At 45.3% G+C, this 19,203-nt stretch overlaps 1 protein-coding gene across 2 annotated transcripts in view; it reads left to right on the forward strand.

Moving 5' to 3' along the window:
- Nucleotides 1-19,203, forward strand: part of IPO13 (importin 13) — an 87,080-nt gene that overhangs the window by 40,187 nt on the left and 27,690 nt on the right. For both annotated transcript variants that reach the window (XM_066597948.1, XM_066597949.1), the window contains exons 8-15: nucleotides 593-740; nucleotides 3,877-4,058; nucleotides 6,990-7,016; nucleotides 7,101-7,235; nucleotides 8,974-9,117; nucleotides 9,784-9,864; nucleotides 12,740-12,877; nucleotides 15,046-15,142. In XM_066597948.1, coding sequence (XP_066454045.1) covers nucleotides 593-740; nucleotides 3,877-4,058; nucleotides 6,990-7,016; nucleotides 7,101-7,235; nucleotides 8,974-9,117; nucleotides 9,784-9,864; nucleotides 12,740-12,877; nucleotides 15,046-15,142 — 952 coding nt within the window. The remainder of the gene's footprint in view (nucleotides 1-592; nucleotides 741-3,876; nucleotides 4,059-6,989; nucleotides 7,017-7,100; nucleotides 7,236-8,973; nucleotides 9,118-9,783; nucleotides 9,865-12,739; nucleotides 12,878-15,045; nucleotides 15,143-19,203) is intronic.

Genomic DNA, 19,203 nt, shown 5'->3' on the forward strand with positions numbered 1-19,203 from the left:
AGCCTTGTGGTTCCACTTGGATGTGCAGCCATTTATGACCACTCTTTGAGTACGATCACTCAGCCAGTTGTGAATCCACCTAACAGTTGCCTTGTCAATCCCAGATTTGGTCATTTTCCCAATAAGTATGGGATGAGATACTTTGTCAAATGCTTTACTAAAGCCAAGATATTCTATATCCACCACATGTCCCTGATCAACCCAGCCTATGAATTGCTATGGTTCTGAAGGCCAAGGAGGTCCACAGCACTATTAGATGGGGGTTCTAATAATGTGGCCATTCAGTGTATTGCAGAGTTTTGGAACAGCTGTGATCCAGTTTTTGAACATCAGAAATGGTTCCGAGTTCAGGCTGCTGTGTGTGCCAAATGCACAAAATCTATTAGGAACAGGTGCCGGCTCTTTGTATTGGAGCGTGCTCGCTGTATATGCACCAGTCATGCGCCTGACCAGTATTTGCTGGCTGACATCCTTTATAAATATGCAATAAATTAGATACTCGTGCCTGTTACTGGTTTGGAGTATTCTGTACTGGCGGTTGGGGTTTGCCCAGGATTGTGATGCTAAAAGTTACATTTCTTGTTCCCCGCAGCACACAGAAGCTTTGCTCTTTGGTTTTCAATCCATTGCCGAAACCGTTGATGTCAACTACTCGGATGTCGTCCCTGGACTGATTGGCCTTATCCCTAGGATCAACATCAATAACGTGCAGCTTGCAGACACTGTGATGTTCACCATTGGTAAGGAGGACCAGTATTGGGGGCGGGGTACATCGGACGTCTTTTTTTCTCTAAATTACCTATGATTTAGCACAAGGCCTTGAATATTTCAGACATCCCCTTTAATTGCAGCCGATTTTGTATATGAAAGTTACCTGAAGAAAACAAGCTTTAGTTTTGATCCTGTTGAGCAGGTGAAGTGATCGCCCATAGAACGCCCGCAGACCCTTCTAAAAGCAGCACTCCCTCTTTGATGGCCACGGGTCATTCACAAGACTAAGTGAAGGGAAATGGGCCAAACCCCACAATTGTCGCACTGTGGGAGGTTTATGTTTACAGCGTTCATGATGTAGTAAAAATGACATCTTGTCTTCATTCTGTGGGTCAGTGCAACAACAGCAAGACCAAATGTATACACCTCTGTGAAGTCAGCACCCCATCTTTCAAAAAAGTTATTTTTTTTATAAGTTCTGGATGCACCCCAAAGAGTTCTAGAGTTCCCAATTAATTTTAAAAATAGTTCTAGCAAATTAGGCAAAAAAATCAACAAATGTATCTCTGCGGTGCTAACTTCCAAAAATGATATTACTAAATCAGTGAGAACTTTGTAAATATTGGTTCTAGAGCTTCGAGCATTAAGAGTTTTCTTCAGGACTCTTGAGGTGCTACCCAGAACTCTTATAAAATCGCGGGATTTCCCAAAAAATTATTTACACGTAACTGAAATTTTTGGATCCGGCATTTGAAAATCAGCGAGAATTTGTAAATATTGGTTCTAGAGCTTCGAGCATTAACAGTTTTCTTCAGAACTCTTGAGGTGCTACCCAGAACTCTTAGAAAATCACGGGATTTCAAAAAAAAAAAAAAATTATTTACCCATAACGTTGAAATTTTTGGATCTGGCATTTGAAAATCAAGCCTTGGTCACACGGGCGTTTTTTCCCGCGATTTGCGGATCGCAAGATGGATGCGCATCCGCAAATCGCGTGACTGGGGCCGAAAAATCGCCCGCAAAAACTGCTCCTAGCCGCGTTTCAATAGAAACGGGCCGGAGCAGTTCAGCGCTGTCCAGCGCATTGAATTCAATGGAACCGGCAATACAGCCGGCTCCATTGAAAGCAATGGGCTGCGGGCGATCTCACGATGAATTTTCGGGAAGGGCTTAAAAATATAAGCCCTTCCCTGAAATTCATCCAGAAATGTGTAAAAACAAAAAAAAAAAATATACTCACCTGGTCCCGGCAGACGGAGTTCAGCCGCGGCCGTCCGGCAGTTCTCCTGAACTGCTCAGAGTAGTATTCAGCAGCCGGGGCTTTAAAATCCCCGGCTGCTGAATGAGCTGCCTCTGATTGGTCACAGCCTGACCAATCAGAGGCAGCTCTCACTCACACCCATTCATGAATGGGTGAGTGAGTTCTGCCTCTGATTGGCTCAGCGCAGGGACCAATCAGGGGCAGCTCTCAGCTGAATGACAGCTGAGAAATCTCAGAAATCTCGTCCACACGGGATGGCAAATCCGCTGCGTCTAAGCCGGCAGAAGCCGCCGCTGCGGATTTGTGTAAATAATTTTTTTTTAAATCCCGTGATTTTCTAAGAGTTCTGGGTAGCACCTCAAGAGTTCTGAAGAAAACTCTGAATGCTCGAAGCTCTAGAACCAATATTTACAAAGTTCTCGCTGATTTAGTAATATCATTTTTGGAAGTTAGCACCGCAGAGATACATTTGTTGATTTTTTTGCCTAATTTGCTAGAACTATTTTTAAAATTAATTGGGAACTCTAGAACTCTTTGGGGTGCATCCAGAACTTATAAAAAAATTAACTTTTTTGAAAGATGGGGTGCTGACTTCACAGAGGTAATGTATACAGTGTTTTTAACCCCTTAATGACCAGTCCCTTTTTAGGGATTTTACCCACGTGGCGGTTTTACTGCCCTATTTTGTTTCCTTTAGCTACCAAAATTATTGCTGCATTGTTTTTTTCCGTGACATATAGGGCGATTTTTATTTATTTATTTAATTAATTAATTAATTAATTAATCAATCAATTAATTATTTATTTTTTAAATATCTTTTTCACTGACTTTTTTTTCCTGTTTTATTGGGGGTAAAATGCTAAAAAAAAAAAGGTTTTTTTTTAACATAGTTTTTTGTTTTTATTTAGTATATTTACGCTAAAATAAAGTATGGGATTGGGTTCGTCTATTTGTTTTGGAGGTTTTAATATATTGTATGTATGGTTTTGGATTGCAGGGTGCATACGGCGATGGTTTTGGTTGGCGTCTGCTTTGGGTTATTTTCTTTCTTTTGTATGTATTGTTGTTTTATTCTGTAATTTTGTCTTACTGATGTATGTAATTATGTTTTTTACTATCTATGTCCCCCATGATGTCATATAAGACCTTGGGGGACATTCATTTAAAAAAAAAAAATGTTTTTTATTTGACACTTTCCCACTGTAGCATCCATAGGAGCCCCAGTTACAGGGGAAAGCAACCCCTGCAGTGACATTATCACTGGCAGAGCTGCCCAGGGTCTAGTATGACCCTCCAACTCTGCTGTAGCAGGGAACCCCGGTGGTCTCATGACTCCCCGGCTCCCGGAGTGGAAGACTTCCTTCCACTTTCAGTACACAGAGGCAGGAGGCTTAAAGCGCCGCCGTAATTTTATTATCGGCGGTGCATTAAGCCCAAGATCAGGTGCCGTATATTTACCGCGCCGGATCCTTAATGGGTTAATATAGTAATACTTCTTTTTATTTATATAGCTGTGGATAGCTGTATACATCCTAACTACAGCCATGCAGTTAGGATGTATTTAGCCATATAGCTGTCACTAAGGGGTTAAGATGCATGTCCTCGGGGCTGCTATCTGGCAGCCATATTTGTAGGGACCTCTTTTAGACTATGATGGCTCATACAATTAATCCCCTCCTTTCTTCTGTGACATTCTGTTGGAGTGGAGATATGAGGAGCAGCGCAGTCATACGGTATATAGAGGTGCCATGTACTGATTAGCCCATGTGCTACTTCCATATAACATCGGCACCTGATGAAGTTAGTCATGGTCTTCTGTAACGGTTGCAGCATTCCATTTATTACAGGTATGTTTGCATCATGTATAACGTTATGATGAATGGGTTTGTTACTCTCGTTCTCAGGGGCCCTGGCTGAATGGCTGGCCGACCATCCGGTGATGATCAGTAAGGTGCTACCGTTAGTCCTGCACGCCTTGGGAAATCCTGAGCTCTCAGTCTCAAGTGTTTCCACCTTGAAAAAAATCTGTCGGGAATGCAAATACGATCTCCTTCCCTACGCTGCTAATATCGTTGCCGTGTCTCAGGTAACCTCTATCACCTGATTTGTAGTGATTGTCCAGGTTTTATGTAATTAAACATTAATCATTTTATAGCGAAAAGTTCTGCAGCTTCACAGATACTTTGTTGTTCAGTTCCTCCTCACTGGAAGAGCTCTGCTTGCTGTTAGTGGATGGAAACATAGATACATGGCTGCTGACAGAACACAAGAGCGAGGCCACAGGTTCTGGTTCACTTGTCTCATTTTGCCGCTTTTAATTTGCAGCTAAATGCAGTGATTTGATAAACTTAATATTTCAGAAAACCATCACAAAATTGCAACGAAACTTCTACATGTAGCCTTGCCTTTAGGCTGGGTTCACACGGGGTGGAATTTCCGCACCGCAATTCGTCCCAAGCCACGCGAAAACTGACTTGTGGCTGGGAATTCAAAGCTGCGGTATGTCAATTCTTTCCTCGTTTCCGCAGCGACCTCTCTATGGGGAGAGATAGCCGCAGCAGAATGCTGACAGCGAATCCGCTCCAAAACCCACGGCAAAAGGCCGCGGGTTTTGAAGCTGCGCTTATCCCGTGGAAATCTCATGGTTTTTCTGTGCGGTCATTCTGTGAGATTTCCGTCCCATGTGACCTCAGGCTTGGGGTCCTCTCTTGTAACATGCGCTGTACCTGTGCCAGTTGGACATGATCGATTTCTGCATGTAAGATTGTTCATTCAACATTGAGAAGCAAGAACATTCGGAGAGGAATACAAAGTATCCCAAGTATATTAAACAATGGCAGAACTTCACTTTACAGGATGTGTTTACCTAAAGTATACCTGCCCTTATAACACAAGTCTTGCAATCACTCATCTAAATGAATTTCTGTCATTCTATGCTTTTGGGGTCTTGCAGTTTTTTTTGAACATGTATTTGCTCTTTGCTGAACAGGCTCCTGCTGCTGTGATCCTATTTACTGTATTACACTATATTGATTTTGGGGTGGACTTACTGGGTTGCATTAGATGGATTTACAGTGAGTGTGCAGGCAGTCATATAGGCACTATAGGCTGGTAGAAGGCAAAGATGATGCCACTTTTCATTTCAAGGGGTTTTCCAGGGAGAATGCTATTGCTGGTCTATCTTCAGGATAGGTCATCAATTGTTGATCGGCTAGGGTCCATCACTTGGGACCCCGACCAATCAGCTGAGTGGGCGCATGCTGTCAGCGGTGCAAATACACAGAGGTCAGAGCAGAAGCCACAGAAGTCTCCGCACCGACCTCTATGTAGTGTCCGGCGCTTGTAACTGAAGTTACGGCTCTCATTGAAACCAACACAAGCCGTGCCTGCAGTTACAAGCGCTGGCCACTACAAGGAGGTCGGCACGGAGACTTCCACCGCTTCTGCTCCGACCTCTGTGTCTTTGCACCGCTGACAGCATGCGCCCGCTCAGGTGATTGGTCAGGGTCCTGAGCGGCGGACCCCAGTCGATACACTATTGATGACCTATCCTGAAGACAGGTCATCAATAGTATTTTCCCTGGAAAACCCCTTTAACAAATTATACAAAACGTTATGTATTTGCATCTGCTGCTGATATGCAAAAACTGTAAAGGTAGGTACAGTATGCTTTAAAACTGAATATCACAGGTTTCGGACAAGAAGGCAAAACTCACAGTAAAAATGTCACACCTTAAATATACAGGAGTGCAGCTTCCTTGTTGGTGCTAATTAAGTAGGCGAGAACGACACAGACCACACTTTACATCTACAATTCATCTGCACTGTATTTAGTTACTCCTTGGCACTGGATTGTGGGCGATGTCACAGGGTCAGAAGCCCTTATATTAATGACTTACAAAAACAATCCTGCACCGATTGCCCCCATCTGCCACATGTAGTGTCCGGTATGACGTGAGCATGAACACAGGTGTGTGATGGTGCCTCCCTTATGTCTGCACGAGGTACGCCATATCGGATAGACACTCTGGCAGCCCCGCATTGTGCCCCCTAAGGGTATATCCACACAACAGCTTTATGGCACAAAGTTCTGATACTGAAAATCGGCTCCCTTCATCACCACAAGGTTTCTACAGCAGGTGTATGGACGTCTACAAGCCCACGTGGGAGATCCACAAATCAAGCAGTCCATAGGAATGCATTCGCATCCGCGGGATAGTAGAAGGCATGTGGATGTAGTAATAATGCAATTTTCCCGGTGTGCGGATTGCACAGGTGGGAAGAAATCGCAGCATGCTCCATTTTTCTGCGGACCGCGCTCGGACGGCTTCTATTAAAGTCAATGAAAACCATCCAATCCGCGGCACACCCGCAGCTGACACTGTGGATGTGCCACGGATCCGCGGGAAAACAGAAGTTAAGAAAAAAAAGAGATGTACCGAGCGCATCTGTGGTGCAGGAGAAAGAAGATCCGGCTGTTGACGGAGGATACCCACACCGGCTCTAGACTGTCCATGGCTGCGGGCACGGGGGGATTCCGAAGACATTATATGCAATAGCAAAATAACAAAGGAATAACCTGTTGGCAAAAGATTGTTTGTAAGTAGCAAACCTCCCCAAACTGCTGGAAGTTTAGACCCTGTGGATTCATCCGCTCAGCTGCAACCCTAACATATACACAGGGTATTATCATGAGGAGCGTGTTGCTGGAGTTTCCCTTTAACCCCTTCCCATCCCAAGATGTAATCTTGCTTCCTGGCTGGGAAGGAGTTCCCATGAATGGATGTAAACGTCCGCCATATGAATAGTGCAGGCTTCCAAAAAAATCACCACATTCTTGGGTCCTAAACAGACCCTGTCACAAAGGGGTTAATAACTGTATTTGGGCTCACACATTCGTCTGCTGCACGCGTGGTGATGGTCTTGGGGTTCTAATGTATTCCGTGTAGTGCAGACTCCTCTTTTACAGGGATTTATAATGGATTTGTGTGTAATTGGTGATTTCTTGTCTTTTCAGGATGTGCTGCTCAAACAGATCCACAAGGTAATGCTGCTGTTCTCTCCATGTGACCGATGAGCCGTGTGCCGCCGGGGCCGCTCCTAACCGCTGTGGGTTGTTGTCTTGCAGACCAGTCAGTGTATGTGGCTCATGCAGGCTCTCGGCTTCTTGCTATCAGCGCTGCAGGTGGAGGAGATTCTCAGCAACTTGCACTCGCTCATCACTCCGTATATCCAGCAGTTAGAGAAGCTGGCAGATGAGATGGTGAGTGCCGCTGGCATGGCCAAAGGGGTGCTCTCATTTATTTCCCCTAAATAAAGCCTGTTCATTGTGTGGTAAGAGGCTAATATACGTTTACGTCCCGTGTGCGCACCATTTGTATCGGGTGCAGAAAAAGTCAAATAGAGTTTAAAAAAAGTTTTATTAATTATTAGAAAAAAAATAAAGTTTTAAAAAACCTTTTACTATATTTATAATAACAAATCAAAACAACAAAAAAACCACCTTTAGTATCCCTAAAAGTCAGATCTATTAAAGTGTCGTATTTATCCCGCACGGTGAATGTTGTCCAGGAGAAATGCACGACGCCATAATTGTGCTTTTTGGCCTCCCCGTCTCCAAGGAAAAAAAAAGTAATAAAGGTATCAAAAATCATGTACTAACAAAATGGTACCCCCAAAAACTAAAGGACGTCCTGCAAAAAACGGGCGCTCGCACAGCTGGGGTGTTGGGAAACTAAAAAATTGATGGCGGTAGAAAATTTTTTACTTTTTTTTTTTTTCTTCAAAGTAGTGCAGCAAAAAAACCCTATAAATCTGATCTCGTCATAATTATAGTAACGAGCATAATACATTTATCAGGTTGTTTTTGCTGTAGTGCGTATACCATAAATACAAGGACACCCCCTGCCCCCACCTACCCCAAAGATGGTGGAAATTCAGGCTTTTTTCTATTTCACTTCACTTAGAAATTCATAAACGGTTTTCAGTACATTTTATAGACATTAAATTGCACGATTTAAAAATACAACTTATCATCCAAAAAATAAGACCAAGAAGCCCTCGGAGCTCTACGTTGGCGGATAAATAAAGAGTTATGATGGTTTGAAAGTGGGGAGTAAAAAAATGAAAAAGACGGCATCCTTAAGGGGTTAAAACATTTTGCAACGTTCTGGAAGTTTTCTGTTTCTTATTGTTTGCAAGATCTCTGCTTGCTAGCAGTGAATGGAAATAGTAAATTGTCCTATTCATACAGATGCAAAGCTCATTAAGTGTATCGAGCGTCCTCTTTTTAGGAGCACTTAAAGGGTTATCCAGCTAAAGACCTTTCCCCCTATGCACATATAAATGTCTGATTTCTAGGACTCCCAGCGATCCGGAGCATGGCGCACCCCAATGCCCCATGAGAACGGAGCTACTGAGCATGTGCCGGGCAGCAGGAGATGACAGAGTGCATCAATCTCCATCCATTCCATAGAAGTGAAGCCTGCTCATGGGCCCCGGTATGCTGATCCCCTATTCTTTGGACAGAGGATAAATATGATTAGTGGGAAACCCCCTTTAATGTTCCTGTTTACTGACAGCAAGCAAATATCTGAAAACTTGTAAATAATTGAACTTTCTAACATCCTTTGCATTTCAGTTCTTTTCCCTCTCTTGTCCAAATATTTCTCGCAGCTGAGGGTTTGCTGCAGTGTATCCAGTCTACATGTCGTCCTGCTTGCTTCAGTGCCTGAGCCTGAAGTACAGACTGATGGTGATGTAGTCATAGGCAGTAGATGGGTTACAGACATTTCTGTGACTGTTCTGTTCGTCTTACTGCAACTTGCAGAAACAACCAGTCAGATGAACAGAACTTTCAGTCACAGAGATTTCTGCTACAAATCTGTTGAATCTGAGTTGTTGGTGAGTTTGACATCAGTTTACACAGTTTTACATCGTTACTGGAACGGCTCGTTTATATAAAATCACCATGTAACTTGGTTCCTGTTCCTTCTATGCAGCCAAATCCCTCCAATAAGTTGGCCATTATCCACATTCTCGGGCTTCTCTCCAACTTGTTCGCCACTTTGGACATCAGCTGCCATGATGATGATCATGAGGCAACAGAAGTGAAGAAGTTACCTGTGGTGCAAGGACCCAACCCAGTGAGTCTTATACGCAGAAATACAGCCATGCTCATTCCAGGGCATTTTCAATATCCGCTTTGGTCTTATAATGCTTGTCTAGATTAAAGGAGTTGGGGTTGTCCAGGGCTACCCCCTGTAGTAAAATAATAAACTAAGCTGTACGTACCTCTCTGCCGCCTCTGGCCTGTGGTCCTAGTGCTAGTTGTGACTGTTGACGTCAGTGCAGGTGACCGCTGCAGCATATCAACTCCTCCTGGCATTACTGCTCACATCCTAAGCACCATGATGCCAGGAGTCCGAGAACATTGGCATCATGGCACTGCAGTCGCCTGCATTCCCGTGATGTCAGCTGTCAGAACAAGCGCCGGGACCTCAGCGGGGTGTAGTGTTGAATTGTGGTGGAGAGGTAAGTATAGTTCAGTTTATTTTACTACAGGGGGGCTTTATTAAAGGGATCTTGTCCAGTAACCAAACAACCCCTTTTTAAATATTGCAACAAAATAACACCTGGACCTAAAGTGGACTATAAAGATCCTTATTAATAGATGACCTTGTGTGCTGTAATATAATCATGTGACTGCACTAGCCGTCCCCTCCCATCTGGGTGGCCATATTACAGACCCTAACTTGCAGTCCTATTACAATCCTTTACCTTGCTCATGGTGTCTCCCCGTGTCTCGGCAGGTGGTCCTGGTTCTGCAGCAGGTTTTCCAGTTGATAAGGAAGGTTCTCAGCACCTGGCTGAATGACGCTCAGGTTGTGGAGGTAAGTGTGAGGAGCAAAGAATATATCCCTCTGACTCATAGGCGAGGGCTGCATGGCAAATTTGGCCACTCGATGCTACATGTTATGCAGCCAAAGCTGACAGTATGGCGCTGACTACATCACAACTAAAGAAAGTGAATGTTGTTGAAATACAGCAAGTTTGGCTTCTCATATTGTATCTTGCCGGTCAGACTGCAGCCACATTCACTTTCATTACTTCAAACCAATAATCCAAAAATATACATAAACACCAAAGCATTAGAAATCTATCCCAATCTTCATTATAAACCCAATGAAAACCTTTAAAACGAGATGAGCCCCATGAAACCGACTGCATCCCCAGATATATACCTGCATCGTGCGAAGGCAAAAACAATGTCCATATGTCCTCCCTTGGTGTGTACATCAGCTCCACACACATCTATCCTCACAAGAGAGACTACAATCCTGAAGAGTCATTAGTCACTTGTACATATGTGTAATGCACTAAGCCAACATTTACAAATGAAGGAAGCTGATATCAGCAGGAGCACTTAAAGGGGTTTTTCTGTTGTAAACTATTGATGGCCTGTTAGGATGGACCACCAATAGTAGATTAGTGGGGGTCCACCGCCTGAGACCCCTGCTGGTCAGTTGGTCACTTGGCTGCTTCGTTCATGTGCTGAGCTGATTTCTGCAGCGGTCCAACTTGGTATTTCATACAAAGTCCCCATTCATTTTAATGGGAACTTTGCCTGTAATATCAAGCCTCAGCACTGCAGTGGGAACAGATCGGTCTGCTTCCTGCAGAAATCAGATCAGTGCGCAAGCACATTTGTCCAGCGACCGACTGATCGGCAGGGATCCCAGGTGGGAAACCCCTTACTGATCTAGTATTGATCTATCTGGTGGGCAGCCCATCACTAGTTTACAACTGGACAACCCCTCTAACCCATGTGGAGGATAGAAACTCTTGGCTGGCGTCGGCCCTGTTGCACATTTCGGCTTTACAAGCCTTCGTCCGGGGGTCTTCAGACAATCCTTTTAGACTTGTAGTCCTTATGCTGAGCCCCACGTGTGATCCTAGGGATCTGGTGTGTAGCTGTTGTACGATCCACTTGGTTTATCGTTTCATTTTATGTTCTTATTGGGTTCACAACGAAGAGGGCAAAATATTTCTAGTACTTTGATGTTTATGCCCAATTTTTTTTTACTATTGGTTTGGTCTAATTTTGTGCGGCTGCTGCATTATTTGACCGTTAACCTGGTATTTTATGTTTTAGACGTCACACGATTGTTGGTTTGCTGTCCGCCATTGATCTAGGGGGATTGAATGGCATTGCTTATGATGCAGCACACTGTGGTCTTCGGTAACATGACATCTCCTGTGCCCACAGTCTCAGTGGAGCCCTGACTTTATCTTCTCTCATGTTTGTTTAATTGGGCATTAAGGAACTTTTCCAATCTTTAAAAAAAATTGCCCTAGGGTAGGGAATGGGATTAAAAAAAATAAAAAAGGTCACTGCCTACTTTCACAGTGTCTCCCACTCATTGCTCACATACGTCTCAGCGGTCATAGTTGCATGAATGCACGTGACCAAGGAGGCCACAAATAGGCTGCAGCCGTCACATGAGCCATAAACGGGCGTCATTTCTTATTATTTCAGCAGGGACCATCTTCGCAGTGCTGGACTCCAGTCACATTTTTTCCAAGTCAAGTCTTAAAGGGGTTGTCCCGCGCCGAAACGGGTTTTTTTTTTTTTTCAACCCCCCCCCCCCCCCCCCCCCCCGTTCGGCGCGAGACAACCCCGATGCAGGGACGTACAGAAAGCTTACCGGAGCGCTTACCTTAATCCCCGCGCTCCGGTGACTTCTATACTTACCTGTGAAGATGGCCGCCGGAATCCTCTTCCTCCGTGGACCGCAGCTCTTCTGTGCGGTCCATTGCCGATTCCAGCCTCCTGATTGGCTGGAATCGGCACGTGACGGGGCGGAGCTACACGGAGCCTGCATTCTGCACGAGCGGCTCCATTGAAGACAGCAGAAGACCCGGACTGCGCAAGCGCGGCTAATTTGGCCATCGGAGGCCGAAAATTAGTCGGCACCATGGAGACGAGGACGCCAGCAACGGAGCAGGTAAGTAAAAAACTTTTTATAACTTCTGTATGGCTCATAATTAATGCACAATGTATATTACAAAGTGCATTAATATGGCCATACAGAAGTGTATAGACCCACTTGCTGCCGCGGGACAACCCCTTTAATTCTATTTTCTACCCTGGAACACGTTTTTTGAAGGGTCCGCAGACCAGTTTTAAGATTGTAATAAATAGTTGCAACCAATTATTATGCAGGCAGAACAGTGAAATCTCCATGTCGCTGTTTACATTGAATTGCCATGCAGTAAACCTGACTGACGTAAGACTCATTCACACGGGCGCATGTGCGTTCTGTATTACGCACCTAAAACGGACAGCATAAACCCCATTGATTTGAATCGGGGTATTCAGACGTGCGTTTTCCACCTGCTTTTTGTCCGTGCGTGAAAAGAATATCATAGCATGCCCTATTTTGGTCTGTCTTACGAACCAAAATTGTCCATTACAGTCAATGGGATCGTGTAAATACCCATGAGGCATAAGTATTCACTCCATATTGACGCATGAAGGCAGGATAAATGTATGGGACCTTCTGGCACTTCTTCTTTTTTTTGCTTGCATGGAAAACGCGATGAATATGTGCGCAAAAATAAATAAAAGAAAATTCACAATTCATACATGCAGTTACAGGCCATGAAAATGCTGCAGATTTCACTTACCAAAACTGCATATATCTCAGTGGTGCATTCCCTGCATCTACATGCCTAGTTCTATTATCCCTCTCCTCCCTCTTGCAGGCAGTGTGCACCATATTTGAGAAGTCGGTGAAGACGTTGCTGGATGATTTTGCCCCTATAGTGCCTCAGTTATGCGAGATGCTGGGTCAGATGTATAGTACAATTCCCCAGGCTTCTGCCATAGACCTGACACGGCAGGTAAGTGGGTTATCCCAGGTGAAAGGCTTGAAAAAACAGCATTTTAACTGAATAGGACCTAATAGCATGTTCAGACATTGTGAAAATGCTGCAGATTTTCCACAGTGGAATGGACTCTGAAAAATGCACAGCATGTTACAGTACAGGCATTTTGGATGAGATCTTAAGAAATCCCACCCACACACTGCTTAAAAAAACCAATAGTGTAAATTGATCTGCAGTGCAAATTTTAAAGGGAACTTGTCAGCAGTTATGAGTATCATAAACTAAGTTATGGTGCTCATACGGTAGGTCCTCTGGAGTCTGGCGAGGTATCATACACTAAGTTATGGTGCTCATACGGTAGGTTCTCTGGAGTCTGGCGAGGTATCATACACCAAGTTATGGTGCTCATACGGTAGGTTCTCTGGAGTCTGGCGAGGTATCATACACTAAGTTATGGTGCTCATACGGTAGGTTCTCTGGAGTCTGGCGAGGTATCATACACTAAGTTATGGTGCTCATACGGTAGGTTCTCTGGAGTCTGGCGAGGTGTCATACACTAAGTTATGGTGCTCATACGGTAGGTTCTCTGGAGTCTGGCGAGGTATCATACACTAAGTTATGGTGCTCATACGGTAGGTTCTCTGGAGTCTGGCGAGGTATCATACACTAAGTTTATGGTGCTCATACGGTAGGTTCCCTGGAGTCTGGCGAGGTATCATACACTAAGTTATGGTGCTCATACGGTAGGTTCCCTGGAGTCTGGCGAGGTATCATACACTAAGTTATGGTGCTCATACGGTAGGTTCCCTGGAGTCTGGCGAGGTATCATACACTAAGTTATGGTGCTCATACGGTAGGTTCTCTGGAGTCTGGCGAGGTATCATACACTAAGTTATGGTGCTCATACGGTAGGTCCTCTGGAGTCTGGCGAGGTATCATACACCAAGTTATGGTGCTCATACGGTAGGTTCCCTGGAGTCTGGCGAGGTATCATACACTAAGTTATGGTGCTCATACGGTAGGTTCCCTGGAGTCTGGCGAGGTATCATACACTAAGTTATGGTGCTCATACGGTAGGTTCTCTGGAGTCTGGCGAGGTATCATACACTAAGTTATGGTGCTCATACGGTAGGTTCTCTGGAGTCTGGCGAGGGATTTCTTATACTTGCCCAGAACACCGATTCAGCGCTGTCACCTCTGAACGTCTGCACAGAGCGTGTGGCTGGACCACTGGCTGCACGCTGTGCGCACACACTCCTGTAGCAGTCCATAGGAGTGCGCCCATGCAGCGGACAGCCAGCACTCTGGCTGCATGTTCTGTGCTGACTTTCGGGGGTAACAGTGCTGGTTCAGGGAACCAAGTAAGTATAAAAAAAAACCTTTCCTTAGATTCCAGGAAACCTGCCATATGAGCTTATGGTGCTTATAGCTGGTCACAGGTTCACATTAAGTCATGTCCATTTATCTTGCGGATTTGACCTTGAAGGGGTGAAATCCACAGCTGAAATGCCACAACACGTGAACATACCCTAAGGATGCGTTCACACGCAGCGGATTTTGATTCAGAACCATAGCAGATTTCACCCTTCCAATTGAAGGGGAGAATCCTGCTGTAGTTCCTTGAAAAATCTGCTACATGTAAATGCGTTCCATAAGTCTGCTCAGTGGGAGTCTCAAGACACTTGGCCTCACAGTCCTAAGAACTAGGGTGTCAGTAACTCATTCCAGACAGGAGGCTGCTGAACGTAGAGCAGTTGCTCTCTGGTAAAGTTAATGCACTGAGGTATTCTATATTTCTCATTGACTTTACGGATACACCAACACACAGCGGAACAATCCATGCCAAGAGCTGCATAATTTCTGTGTCAAAATCCGCACTTTTGATGTGGATCCGCAGCGGGGTGGAATCAACTGCTGATCAGCATCCAAATCCACACCATTTCCACCACATGTGAACATTCCCTAAGGGGGGGTCCAAAACAAAAATACATGCTGTTACAGCGAGCTTTCCAACCTCTTGGGGTTCTTCCTCCAGGCTTATGGAATAGATCAGAAGAGGCATCTATAAGGTTTTAGTGTTCTGGCTGATCAGTATCTATACATCCATTATTGGTGCAGCAGTGGCCCTAGTGAAGGATGTATCTCATCTGACTACAGCATGTACGGGTTTCCTTCTCTTCCAGATGGTTCACATCTTCGCCAACGAGCCGGCACACTTCCCTCCCATCAGAGCGCTGTTCCTGCTGGTCACCTCGCTGACGCTGTCGCTGTTTCAGCAAGGTTAGTCGCCCTGGGATGGACACTCTCCACGCTGTTACTACGGTCTCTTATATGACATGCCGGAGCTCGCCGAGTGCTTCTAATGGGGAGCTCTTGTCTTATGTTGTACAGTAGAATGTGATAACCAATCCCATGGGGCTTTCCACTTCACAGGAAAAAGGTAGACCAAACCCCCTCTCCTCATATAATGTCATAAGACACCCTTATCTTACCAATGTCAGCTAATCAGTGTGCAAACATGGAGTCACTTAAAGGGAAATTCATGTGGCTGATGCTCTTGTAGGATTGCAATCACTCTAGGACATAGAATTCAGAACACCTTATTTTTATGTCTGCAGCTCATGACTTCTTCAATCTGTTTGCTATCTTGACCACCTTGGACTGAGCTTGTTTTCAGTATGACTCTCCAAATCCTGTGTGTGTGTGTGTGTGTGGGGGGGGGATGATGACCAGTCTGGGAGCATTTAAAGAGGTTGTCTCGTCGGGGTCAGACCCTTTCAGAAAGCGGCCTCTGGAGCGATTGGCTGATCACCGTGCATCCCACTTCTGGCACCGCTGGCAAACAGCTTATTCTGCTGGGGAAAGCTGTTCCAGCCAGACATGTCACAGAAGAAATGTAGGACAACATGGCAGATGGTGATGTACTACAAGGATGGAATCCACTCCTATATACTGTGAGCAGCCCGGCCTGTTGACATGAGCTCCTCGTAGTACATAGGCCTCACTAGTTACATTTAACATAATACAAATTGTAAGGTGCTAACGATTTCACATATGTCAGACCTCATTCTACAGAGCGAGGGACAGATTGCCCTCTCATGCCATTAGATGGCGTGTGATCAGTACTTGCCACTGTGCCTTTCTGCTTTAAGGGGTTGTCGGATCTTTGAAAGGCCATCTCAACGGGTCCACCATGGTGTAGAATAGAAAAGCAGCTGATGCTTCCCGCTCGTCCCCCGGCTCCTGGACTCCACTGTGTTTGTTTACAGGCTGCCTGTGAGCTGCTGCAGCCAATGACAGCGCTTAGTGATTATCATTGGCTACAGCAGCTTGTTTGTAGACGGCTTAGGTGACTGCAGCCTGTAAAGATGATATCGGCCAGGAGACCGGTGACCCCAGTGGGGGACGAGCATGGAGTGGACAGAGGTGAGTTTCAGCTGCTCTCTTATTTTACACCACAGGAGACCCGTGAGATGGCCCTTCATAACTCTGACTGCCCCTCTAACCTGAGTGACAATGCCAGTGTTATCAGGAGCAAGGCTTTCTGGGATCACCCACTGCCCATACCACCTGTTACCAAGCAATGACCTGAACATATACAGGCACTGCCAACCGAAGGGTTCTTTTACGTTAATAAATGTGCCACTTATGAGGCACACCAACTGCTGCTCATTTACCCAGGCCGACTCAGACTCTGGGTGGGGGAGCAATTGTTTATATGGTCGTTCATCCTCCATGGAGTATCACTGTTGACCATGCATGCCCCGTTCACATGGGGAGATAAGCTGCCAGCGATTATCTTTTGTGCCACATAAAGGATGTGATCAGACACTCATCTGGTGATCGGCTGCACCTTCACTGCCCCATAATAGGGCAAACAAACCTTTCTAGGAGCGTCCGTGTCAGATCATCTGGCCATGCACAAGGCACTAAACAACATGGACAGATGATTTCCATAGGGGGGGGGGGGGGGGCTTTGGGTTGTTTTAAGACTTAACGGTGGTGTAAAAGGGTCAACCATCAGTCGGCAAGTGAGTAAACGCTCCTTCGTCATCTGATTGTTCGTTAGCAAGCACAAAAAGCTCGCTCAGTCGGCTGTATGTTTCCCAATGTGAACAGGAAGATGTGCAGCTGACCGATGTCTGCTCTATGGGGAGGAACAATCACATTAACGCTCATCCGTCCCCATACTGCAGATCATCGGCCATGAATGAGCGACGCTTGCCATGCTTTATCAATCCTCTGTAAGAGCGCCCTGAGATCCTTATCTGTGGATTTCATCACATGGGAATACTGGTTAAAAAAATGAAATTAACAAGAATGGATTAAAGCAACCTCCCGGCTTAGGGACAAAGTTCTGTCCTGGGACCGGAGAAGGTGAAGGTGTATTACCTGTAGTTCTTCTCATTTGTCCCATTATCAGCTATCTCAGATGGCAGACTACCTAATCCCCCACAGTGCATTTTTCTCTGATTGGCCAACTCTGCTCATGTGATTAGCGCAGTCCAGTTAGAGAGCATTAACTAGTTGGAACAGTGCATCAGTCACCTTGGACAGCCAATAACAGGATTAGGAGGCAGCGGACCGATGGGATAGCCAAGAACAACTGCAGGTAACATACCTCCAACTCCTCCGGTTGGACAGAAGGGTGTCCTACAGCCAGAGGGTTGCCTTTTAATCTTCTTCGGGCTCGGTGCACCAACCAAGATGTTGATTCCAGTTCAGGTAAGCTGCCATCAGCAGTTTACTAGGTTTCAGCAAAATGCGTTGCATCAACAGTTTTTGATGTAAGATCTGCAATCAAAGGTTCAACCTAGAAGTAATGTCCATGGTGATTGGTGACTAGTCAGGTGATCTTCCCAACATTCCCAGGGATAGTGAAAACATGGTCACTACAACAGCAAACGTGGGTGTAGGTTCAACACTCAGAAAAAGCGTATCAGGCGATCAACCTAGTCGGCCATTTTGGATTTCGCCAGTTGAACTTTTATCAACAAGTTTGATCTGCCAAAATCAAAGGATCAAATTGATCCACGATTTGAATCCTAATCACGGCCTAAACTGTTGGTGCAACCAGCCCTCGTTCAAACAGATCCCATCTATACAGAATGATGTTATGTGGGACATTTCAGGGGGGATAAGAAAGAAGTACCTGGAGCTGCTTAATAGTGCTGCTATATGGTGCAGTAATGGCCGGTAGTATCAGATGATCCCCAGACTGAGGATGTTATAGTGCAGTAATGGCCGGTAGTATCAGATGACCCCCAGACTGATGATGTTATAGTGCAGTAATGGCCGGTAGTATCAGATGACCCCCAGACTGATGATGTTATAGTGCAGTAATGGCCGGTAGTATCAGATGACCCCCAGACTGAGGATGTTATAGTGCAGTAATGGCCGGTAGTATCAGATGACCCCCAGACTGAGGATGTTATAGTGCAGTAATGGCCCGTAGTATCAGATGACCCCCCAGACTGATGATGTTATAGTGCAGTAATGGCCGGTAGTATCAGATGACCCCCAGACTGGTGATGTTATAGTGCAGTAATGGCCCGTAGTATCAGATGACCCCCCAGACTGATGATGTTATAGTGCAGTAATGGCCGGTAGTATCAGATGACCCCCAGACTGATGGTGTTATAGTGCAGTAATGGCCGGTAGTATCAGATGACCCCCAGACTGATGATGTTATAGTGCAGTAATGGCCGGTAGTATCAGATGACCCCCAGACTGATGATGTTATAGTGCAGTAATGGCCGGTAGTATCAGATGACCCCCAGACTGAGGATGTTATAGTGCAGTAATGGCCGGTAGTATCAGATGACCCCCAGACTGATGATGTTATAGTGCAGTAATGGCCGGTAGTATCAGATGACCCCCAGACTGATGATGTTATAGTGCAGTAATGGCCGGTAGTATCAGATGACCCCCAGACTGATGATGTTATAGTGCAGTAATGGCCGGTAGTATCAGATGACCCCCAGACTGATGATGTTATAGTGCAGTAATGGCCGGTAGTATCAGATGACCCCCAGACTGAGGATGTTATAGTGCAGTAATGGCCGGTAGTATCAGATGACCCCCAGACTGATGATGTTATAGTGCAGTAATGGCCGGTAGTATCAGATGACCCCCAGACTGAGGATGTTATAGTGCAGTAATGGCCGGTAGTATCAGATGATCCCCAGACTGATGATGTTATAGTGCAGTAATGGCCGGTAGTATGAGATGACCCCCAGACTGATGATGTTATAGTGCAGTAATGGCCGGTAGTATCAGATGACCCCCAGACTGATGATGTTATAATACAGTAATGGGCGGTAGTATCAGATGACCCCCAG

Source organism: Eleutherodactylus coqui, chromosome 3 (genome assembly GCF_035609145.1).
Source record: "Eleutherodactylus coqui strain aEleCoq1 chromosome 3, aEleCoq1.hap1, whole genome shotgun sequence".
In the NCBI taxonomy this organism is placed as follows: domain Eukaryota; kingdom Metazoa; phylum Chordata; class Amphibia; order Anura; family Eleutherodactylidae; genus Eleutherodactylus; species Eleutherodactylus coqui.